The sequence below is a fragment of the Camelina sativa genome, chromosome 12 (assembly GCF_000633955.1).
Source record: "Camelina sativa cultivar DH55 chromosome 12, Cs, whole genome shotgun sequence".
Classification (NCBI taxonomy): Eukaryota; Viridiplantae; Streptophyta; class Magnoliopsida; order Brassicales; family Brassicaceae; genus Camelina; species Camelina sativa.
In genome coordinates, this window is record NC_025696.1 from 1,622,843 (window position 1) to 1,633,487 (window position 10,645).

Below are 10,645 nucleotides of genomic sequence, written 5' to 3' on the forward strand. Positions count from 1 at the left end.
AAAAAAAAAAAAAAAAAAAAAAAAAGGTACAAGTACTTGTTTCTTCCTTTTACCTTTTTGTTAAAAAACCATAAAATTTTATAAACTAGTTTGTGTCGGAAACCGTCGTCTCTCTCTTCACCAGATCTGCCGATCTAAACAAGGAGAAATTTTATCGCAATAAAAAGATTGATATCAATCCATAACCAATCAATCAGATCGTGGAGATCTGTAATTTTAAACCCACAATTACAGAGCAGTCGACGACGATGTCGTCCAATTACCCCGAGCCAGAAGTTAAAAGGAGGAAGAAGATGAAAGAGGCGTCTCCGTCGTGGTCAGGATTGCCGGACGAGGTGGCTGTGAGTTGCTTGGCTCGCGTCTCGAGATTGGACCAAGCAGCCTTATCTCTCGTCTCCAAGAGACACCGCACTCTCGTAGCTTCCCCTGAGCTCTGCCGCACGCGATCACTCATTGGTTGCACGGAGGCGTCTTTCTACGTCTGCTTACGCATCTTACCTGACCCAACCCCACGTTGGTTCGTCCTCACAGGTAACCGTCGGCTGAAGCCAATCCCATCGCACCCCTGTTTGGCTCCAGAGTCATCCTCTTTCGTGGTGGTGGATTGGGGAATCTATGTAATCGGTGGAATCATAAACGGCGATCCAACTCCCGAAGTCTTGTTCCTCGACTGTTTCTCTAAGACATGGCGCCGCGTCCCGTCCATGAAGATGGCTCGTGTTTCCCCATCGGTAAGCCTAGTAGACGGTAAGGTTTACGTTTTTGGAGGGTGCCGAGGAGAGGAAGCTGATGATTCCTCAAACTGGGCGGAGGTATTCGATCCAAAGACCCAAACTTGGAGTAGTTACATTACTACTCCCAAGTTGGCTCATAATCTCAACCAAATTGTGGTGATAGAGGAGGAGAAGAAGGTTTACGCCGTGGATGACGATGACCAGAGCTTCAAACTTTTGCCAAGTGAAGGTAAATTCTGGAGAAGCGGGAAGAGAGATTCCAAGCTAGGAAACAGACACGATTGGTGTGTCATAGGGAAATTGTTATACTGTCGTGGTACTCGCGGGAGGATACTGTGGTGTCATCCAGATGAGTTGGATTGGAAGGATGTGAAAGGTTTGGAAGAGCTGCAATTGTATCTCTCTGGTTCCAGATACATCCTCGTCGATACCTTTGGTGAACGGCCAAGAAAAACCAAAGTTAGATATGAAATTAGCAAACTCTGTAGTAACTCTGCTGGGAACATTGTCATCTTCTGGAACGCGCATCTTGCAGATTCTGAGACTATGGAGCTTTGGTCTGCAGAGATTTCTTTGGAGAGGCGGGAGGATGACGAGATTTGGGGGAAGATTGAGTGGTCCAATGCTATCTTCAATCTTGATCCTCTCTCAAACTCATATAGCGTTAAGGTCTTATTCTCTGCTTCTGTCCGTGTGTGAATGTGTGATGTACCAATCAATCAACTGGGAACTCTGTTATCTTCTGGAACGCACATCTTGGAGATTCTGAGAATATGAGCTTTGCTCTGCCGAGATTTCCGTGGAGAGGCGCCAGGATGCTAGATCTGGGGGAATACTGAGCGGTCCAATGTTCTCTTCAAGCTCATATAGCGCTAGCGTCTTATTGTCTGCGTCGGTCCGTGTGTGATTTATCAGTTAATCTTCCCAATCCTTGTTTGAACTATTATTTATATCACATTTGACTCAATGCTTGCTTTATCGTTGTTCTCTCTATATATGTGGAATTGTTTAGTTTTTTGATGCAAGTTTATTCTAGCTTAGTTCGCCATTTTGGTGTATTAAGTTTTGTCCGGAAACTGTTCACTTGTGCTCTGTTCTGCCTTCCTGGTTCATCGTTTTCATTGTCCTGATCAATATTGTCCTCTGGTCTTGCCAAGAGGAAGTCACCGCCCAACCAACGCCGGTGAACCAGCAGCGTCAAAGGGATGTAATTTTGGTCAGGAGTCTGAAATGCTCGATAAGAAAGTGTATGCATATTTGAAACAGAAGCATGTCGACTGGAATCTTAGTGACTGGGTCTGATATACTGCATGGATATAGAAGTTAGAAAAGAGCTACTTCAACACAACATCCCCAAAATAAGCTGAATTCTTTCTACTGATAGTATGTTTTTTTTTCTCTTCTGCATGTACTAACACATAATGTAACTGTTTAATAGAGATCTTGAGAGGAGAATTGTTGAAACTGAAATTGGATTTGGCACAGGCAAAGAGACAAGGCTACCTTAAAAACCAGAAAAAGTGTCTCTTCTTCAGGGAAGAAGATGCTTGCTGTTATTGGAGTTTACACAGGCTTTGGAAGTCACTTGAAGCGCAATAAGTTAAGAGGCTCTTGGATGCCACGAGGTAGAATTATGACTTTATTTGTTTGGTAGTTTGTATAAAACTTCAGTTTTGTTTCCGTACGTACATCTTAAAAAATCCGAGAATCGAATAACATTTTAAGTTGGATTTTAAATTGTTGTTTGATTAAATCCGAGAATCGAATAACATTGCAAACTCTATATTGACACACGTGATGTGAGGATCAGTTGCAGATATAGCGTAGCAACTCTTTCTCTTCTCTTTATACAGGGTTCATGAAGTGAGAAAATTTATAGACAAAGGTATCTGAGCAAGCATGCTAACAGAGTACTAGACATGCTAACAGAGAACTAGACAGAGAATTTGAGAGGAGAGAACTAGACATGCTAACAGAGAACTAGACAGAGAATTTGAGAGGAGAAGGTTGCAAGAAGACCTCTTCCTCATCCAGCTGGGAATAAAGAGCACAACAGCATGTGGCAGGATCCATCCAGACCTTCTTCCTCCTCTTGTTTTGAAGAAACACAGGCTGGGAGACATCAGAGAAGACATCAGCTAAGTCCTGAACATGCACACCAATACCCTACAGTTGTTGAATAATAAGAGAATAATGATCAGAAGTTACATAATCAAAATCTTTTTTACTAAATATAAAGTTTACTCAAGTCGTACCTCATCTGATAACTTTTTTTGTCTCTACAAAGAGGGTTGTGGATTCGCTTCTTACAATGCTAAAAGCATGAACCAAGGGTCCGCTAATGTTATACAACCAAGCAACCTGACAAACAAACAACAAATCAGTATATATCTATTGCAAAGGAGAACAGAGAGATCATTTTGAAACATACCTCATCAAGAGCAGAAACAACCAAGGCACTTGCTCGCTCTTTCTCAAGTGTTTCCCTCAGGTTACTCAATTTGTCAGAGATAGAACGTCCAGCAACGTCCAAGCGGTGAAAAACTATGGGGCTCATCTCAGAAGGGTCCAAAGGAGGAGGAGTCAGTATTTCGTACAATGTGTGCTTCTTTGTGGACAGGGCTGTCTTCCATCTTTTAAAAGCTTCTATGGACACACACCAAGAGTAGACACCAATTTTTGAACCTTGAGGTAGATTCTACAAACCAAAAAAGTTAAAGCCTAAGGAAATAAAAGAAGACTCAAACAAACACAAATCAAAAAACAAAAGTGTCGGAATGATAGACTTACGTTATTCACCCAAAGCTCAATATCGGGAGCTGATGGCTTTCAAGAATGAGCCACTGGTGGTCCAGAGCATTGCTTGATTTTGAGTTATAAGCCCCAAACCTGGAAGGATCAATATAACAAGGTAACAACAACTCTCTTATGGGAATCGGATTAAACGCAAAATCATGAAACTAAAACCCTACCAGAGAATCCAGATACGAAATCGCGGCGGCCTTGTTCCCGCAAAGAAGCGTACTCAACCTAAAGTGCGATTGAAAGTTCCGAGATCAGATAAAACCTAAAACTATCAGAATCGATGAATGATTTTGAGCCTCGAGTCAAAAAAAAAACAAAATCAAAGACCGACATCGTCGCATTCAGAAGGAACCACCAAAGCTTGGACAGGAGGAACATGACACTCCATCTCTGATCTACACTTAGCAAGAAGCTCAGCCATAGCATTTCCCATTCTTTCCCAAGCAAACTCTTTGGGAAACGTTTCTTCCTTGTCGGGCTGAACAGGAGCAACTGGTAGTGGTAGTCTCTTCAAATCAGCTCTAAACTTTCTCCTCTCCTCTGTTTCCCACATCATGAATCGTTCATGAGATCTCAGTTCTCGAGCCATGTTAGGATCCATGTCAGCATGAAATGCTATTATATGTCACGCACATTAAGAAGCCGTCTGCTCGAAGCATTTGCGTACTTTTCAAGCTAAGCTTTTGGCCTGAAGCGGAAGACTAGCCGATGCAGCCAAAAACGTTCCGAAACCTGCCTGAGAACAAGAAGTCCAGAATCTGGGTCAATATTTGTTCTTTCAATCAACCCTTGCTAAGTGATTTTTTTAGTTCGCCAAGTAAAAAGAATCACAAACAGGTCTAGGTATCGGCCTTGGTTGGGTAATGGTTTTAGCCTGTTATGACAGGACACGTAGACGTCATTGTCTCATCTTCATCCCATGAAGAACCATTTTCTATTGCCAAAGCCGAAGGCCCACTCTTAGCAACTCGAAAATACGATGATCTTAATGGAGGTGTTCCGCTTCCTGCCAACGATCTTGCCGGCCTGAACATATATAGTCACAATTAAATAAAACTAATGTATAGGTTCTAGATTTCATAACTCATAAGGAATTATGTAATAATTTTATTTTAAAAGGGTTACTCTTTTCCTCTGTTTCTTCAAAATCTTGAGAAAACGACAAGAAAAAAACAGAGTAGGCAGGGGAAAAGCATTATAAGCATCATATATGATTATTTAAAGAATCCGTACGTGTAATAGAACTCTACTCCGTGGAGAATCTTTGTAAGATCCTTTTGGGATGGAAATAGCAGATCCCGTCGTCTTCGGTGGTTTCAAAGGTCTCTTCTCTTCATCCTTAACAAAATAATTCTGATGATTAAATGATTAATCAACACATAACAATGTAATCAGCTTTTAATTTTGTAATTTAGCACCATATATAATTACCGTTTGACGACAGATCTTAGTGCGTCCACGTCTACAAAGTTTGTAGATGTAATCGTAGTAAATAGTCAGGATCACCAATACCACAGTGCTCACGGTGTAAAGCTATCACGAAAAAAGAAAGTGTAAGTTGTGTGGCTAAACTTGTAAATAGAATAAAATTAAACTATTCCGAAACATAGACTATAATTTCATGGAAAAAGACACGTAAGCTTTGTGCGACACATGTTTATGCTGCGAGAAGACGACGATGTTACCAAAGGCTGTGTAGAGCTGAGTCGGCAACTGTTAAAAATAAATAAAGACGACAAAAATTGAGAAAAGACTAATAAAAAATGAAATGATATATTTATCATCAGATCAGTATGATGGATGTTTGTGCAACTTACAGTAGCTGGTTCAAGAAGACAACCGACGAGATTGAAGATGTCACTGCACCGATTGATATAAAAAACCATAAAGATAACGTTACAAGAGACTTGGTTACTATCATAACTGATATGAAAATTGAAGATGATGATGAGTGTATATATACGGACCCGGCAACCCAAGCGAGGAGGAAGGAGAGAGACACACAGTGACTTGACTTTGTACGGAAGTTAGAGATGATCGATCTGAGGAATCTCTGCGACGCCCCAACAGATGAGGTTAGCGATTCCAAGTGCGAACGACACGTCGTCGCTTATGTAACAGAGACAGTCGTCGAAGTATCTCTCTACCCATCTCTCGCATGCCTGCTTCTCCTTTAAGCAGTAACCTTCATACACCAACACCATCTGTCTCTTAGGTCTTTCTCTTTCTATATATTTATGTGTTTGTATGTCTCTCTAGCTCTCTCGGAGGGTCTAGATTATTATACAGGATTGTGGGTGAAGAAAATGACAAATCATATATACATAATTAACGAGATAGGAGAGAGTTATATATATATATATATATATGTCTACAATACATGTATTCATCATATACTAATTGGACCATTTATTTTACTTGATGATGAACTGTATCGTGTCTGCGAGTATTAGCCAAATCAAAGCTTGTAACGTTTTCGAGTCTTTAGACTATAATTAGTCTTATACTTGCGTACTATGTATACTAGTGGATTAAGAAGCATTAGCAAGGCTGTTTATGTTGTTAATGTAGTGAAATCGATATCTGACATTAACTACGTGAGGTTAAAAAGGTAAGACCATGATACCAAAGTGCACATAGTAACATACATAACTAAGAATCTTCTTTCAACCCAAAAAACAAACAAAATTTGGAGGGTGAAGAAAACGGTCGATGTATGATTTATGAGCATATTCTCTTTTCATATATTTTGATACTCTGCTGAATCTCAGATGTTCAGTCTTTTTAGTACGGTTTGTTAGGTATATTCTTTTTTCATATTCTCCAACATTTGATTTGAGTAATACATTCCTATGAGGCTATGAACTAAACCGTAAGCCCTAAGAAAATGTCATCAGATTAAAAAAGAAACTTATGTATTTGTCTTCATTATATATTTTGTAATCCTCCTTTGGTTAGTTCTTAATTCTTGATTCTAATTTAATAATGGTTGTGAAAGTTGCACAGTACATATGTAATTCGTTCGGTTGAAAAACTCAAATTGAAAACCAAATCTAATCTTATTTTGTCCTTTTCTAGTAGTATTTACAACTATTTTATAGTTCAAACTTCAAAGTGTACGAGAAATAACTCCATGATGCTGAAGCTGTAATGGTGTAAAAGATGCTGTAATATTCGTACCTCATTATTATCTAAGCAACTTGCATTTTGTCGTATCAAATTCAAAACTTTATATATTTTCCATAACTTCTCTCCTATTTACAAAGCAAACGTTAGATCAAAATAATTAGTACACCTTTTTTGCATATTGGTTACTCATTTTTGGAAAAGCCCGACAAGGTTGTAAAATTTTGTAGTTTTGTGGCGCGATTGGCTGACGCAAAGCAACGGTCCACAATTTTTTAATAAATATTTAACAAACGAAATATGAAGGTGCCAAATAGAAATCCTTCTCCTCGACAAGACATTGTGAACGATCAAATCCAGTAGCAATAATTCTAAATGCCGAGCACTCTCCAACCATTAATTTCGTTAACATCATACGGTATAATGATTATATTAAATTAGAAAAGTTGAATTTTAGCCACTGATTGTTTTTGCTGCCAAAAAAAAAACATCGATCTTTTAAATGTATCATGCCATAAAATAGATCAGGTTCATTACAAAACAACATTTTCTGTCAACCAGTTTAATCGATGGTAAAGAAAAGTATCAAGAATCCGTTAGGTCAGAATGGCAAGTAGATTCTACAAATAGTTTTTGGATTTTGTTTTTCAAAAACCAAATTTTCTCCATTCAAGATTTTAGACTATATAGATTCCCAAAAAGATATGAAAACTAGTTTTTAGCATTTCCTTACAAATATTAACAAAAAATAGAATCCACATAATTAGAGATTTTAGGGAAAACTTACGATTTTTTTTTTTAATGTTTTCTTATGTAAATATTTTTAAAAATAACCAAAAATAAATTTATTACAAAAACTAAAATCCCAAAAATCAAAAACCAAATACTATAATCTAAAAACTATTTGTTTACTATTATACGGTGCAAGTACAATATACAGTAAAACCTCTATAAATTAATAAACACAATAAATTTTGCTGGTCTCAAATCGGGCCAATATAAAAATAACTAAATTTGATAAGATAATAAGATAATACTTAAAAAAAATCTCATGTAAAATACGGTTCTAATAATATCATAAATTAATAATCATGTAAATGTACATATATATATATATATGTTTTAGTTATTTGATTTTTTTTTAAAAGAGCTCAAATCTATAAAACAATTATTATGGTGTATTTTCAAACTATAAAGATAGAAAATACTCTATAACATGTCATAAAAATAGCTAAGTTTTTTTTTTTTTAAGTTTTCAATTTCTACATATGAATCATTTTAATTTTGATATTTTATAGAGTATTTGTAATTTATTGTCAATAATGTTTTCTAAATATTACAAATTCAATTCTGAACTGATAACATCCAAACTCTAATCTTATTTTGCTAAAATTGTCTCAATTCACAATTTTAAAAACAAATTTGAACAATTATAATTATTAATCTATAAATTAATTATACTATAAAATAATAATTATTAATTTATAGATAAATTAATATCACTATAAATTAATAAAATGTCATGATCCCAACATTATTAATTTATAAAAAATTTACTGCACATAGATCCCAATGTACTACTAGTAGATTTTTAAAACACATGAAAAAGTTATTTACAGCAAATTAACAAGAATATCATTACAAATAAATCAGGACCTAAACGAGGATGCTAAGGGACGGCCTTGTAAGATGCAAAAACATCTCTAGGTACAGCCAAATGAAAATTCAACCAAAATAAGATAAGAATATAGGAAACTGCAATGTTACCCAATTCATTAACCTCGCAATAACATTGATCATCAAATTCTATGTTGACTTTTTAACAAACTAGATAATGTCCCACGCGTCGTGTGAGTTTGAAATTGATAAAACAAAATATAATTATATACTTTTAAAGAAGTTTAGTAACTTATTGAATAAATTGATTATTCATAGTTTCTATTACATAAATATTCTGTTAAATAAGTATTTTTCAAAAATTGTACAAAAATTATTAAAAAAATCCCTTAATTATTATTTTATAGCTATTTTAATTCCTTCAATAGTTTTTCTACTGTCCAAAAATGCAAGAAAACTTACCTATTATTTATTATATTATTTAGATTCATTATTAAAATAAATATTATTCGAGATGATTAATCGAAAACTAAAGACGCTTTTCCGAGATGATTGATGAAGTCATATAAAATCTTATGGAAAATGATTTAATTATACTAATATAAATGAGATCAAAAACTAACTTATATAGATATAATTACAATTTATAATAATTTGGTTTTAATAAATTAATATAAACATATATATATATATATGTTAATTGACTATATATTGATAAATGATAGTATATGAGTAGAATAATATTAATAAGTGAATAGAATTTAGTGGCGGATTATGTAATGGTTCTTGAATTTTGACATAACACTTAAAAGGTCCCATTTAATTTGCCGTATAATTATAACAGTAACAAAGTTTAATACGTTGCCGTATAATTGTGAACGATCAAATCCAGTAGCAATAATTCTAAATGCCGAGCACTCTCCAACCATTAATGATTATATTAAATTAGAACAGTTGAAATTTAGCCACTGATTGCTTTTGCTGCCAAAAAAAAAAAAATCATCGATCTTTTAAATGTATCATGCCATAGAAATAGATCAGTTAGGTTCATTATAAAACAACATTTTCAGTTAATCAGTTTAATCTATGGTAAAAAAAAGTATCAAGAAGACAAGAATCCGTTAGGTCTCTCTCCAACATCAATATATATGCTAAGATTTTTTTTTAAGAAATCCTTTGCAACTTTTACAAATAGAAAAATCCTATATAGTGAATCTCTCGGATAAATAAAGTTTGATATGGTAATAAATACTAAGATAAAGCTATATAATATCTCTAATAATGTATTTCGAAAAACATCAACGTTTGATAGAGTAACGGTTATAAGAAAAGAAGAGAGCTTTGCTGATAGGACAAAAAGAAAGAAAGAAACGGCGACGAGGTGCCCCGACAAGTTGGTGGAGGAAGTGGGACACACGTGTGATCATATCACTCTCTATCTCTTGTGTCTATCCTCATAGGATACAATTATACAAATAGATCGAGTACGAATAGCATCAAGCAACCAAGGGAGGTTTGGTTTGATGTTGTCCCATTCAGTTGTTCGGACAAGAATACTACTAACATATGTTGCATTCGCTACAAGCGCGAATACAAACATAAGTGGACTCAAACCATAATATTAAATAGATCACAATAACAGTTAATTATACTTAATATGTGGTTGTTGGTTGCCTTGTAGTTCTAGTTTTTTTTTACCTCAACGCTTCCTCTTTTGATATAGTTGTAGAGACATGTCCCGGCCGGGTAAAAATCAGATGAGTATCCAATGTCATCAACAACAAGCAAAGAAAATTTTAAAAACATGAACAAAGATTTGCTAAAGATGGCTTACGTTGAGCCAAATCTGAGGGATGTCCTAAAGCTATGTTCTACTATTCTTTCCTGCACGGAGACGACAATGTTTTGAAGTCACTTTCTCGCATTTTCACTCATACATTAGAAAACAACAAAATGCTATTATATGTCACGCACATTAAGAAGCCGTCTGCTCGAAGCATTTGCGTACTTTTCAAGCTAAGCTTTTGGCCTGAAGCGGAAGACTAGCCGATGCAGCCAAAAACGTTCCGAAACCTGCCTGAGAACAAGAAGTCCAGAATATGGGTCAATATTTGTTCTTTCAATCAACCCTTACTAAGTGATTTTTTTAGTTCGCCAAGTAAGAAGAACCACAAACCGGTCTAGGAATTGCCCTTGGTTGAGTAATGATTTTATTAGCTGTTATGACAGGACACGTAGATTCTCTAGTAGATATTAAGATGGGTCGGTAAGGGGATTCTCCAGTAGCACATGAGACACGGTCCAGTAGTAGTTTCGAAATATATTAGAGTGTGGATGAAGAAATCGTCATTACGTAAAATAGG

General features: G+C 35.6%; 1 protein-coding gene and 1 pseudogene across 1 annotated transcript; one reads left to right on the forward strand and one right to left on the reverse strand.

Moving 5' to 3' along the window:
* On the forward strand, positions 50-1,754 carry LOC104733108 (F-box/kelch-repeat protein SKIP6). Its single transcript, XM_010452720.2, has one exon. The coding sequence runs from the start codon at positions 249-251 to the stop codon at positions 1,431-1,433; it is 1,185 nt and encodes a 394-aa protein (XP_010451022.1). The 5' UTR covers positions 50-248; the 3' UTR covers positions 1,434-1,754.
* LOC104729473 lies at positions 2,443-5,964 on the reverse strand (annotated as a pseudogene).

Coding starts and splice junctions, on each gene's coding strand:
- LOC104733108 (XM_010452720.2), top strand. CDS start 249: ATGTCGTCCAATTACCCCGAGCCAGAAGTTAAAAGGAGGAAGAAGATG.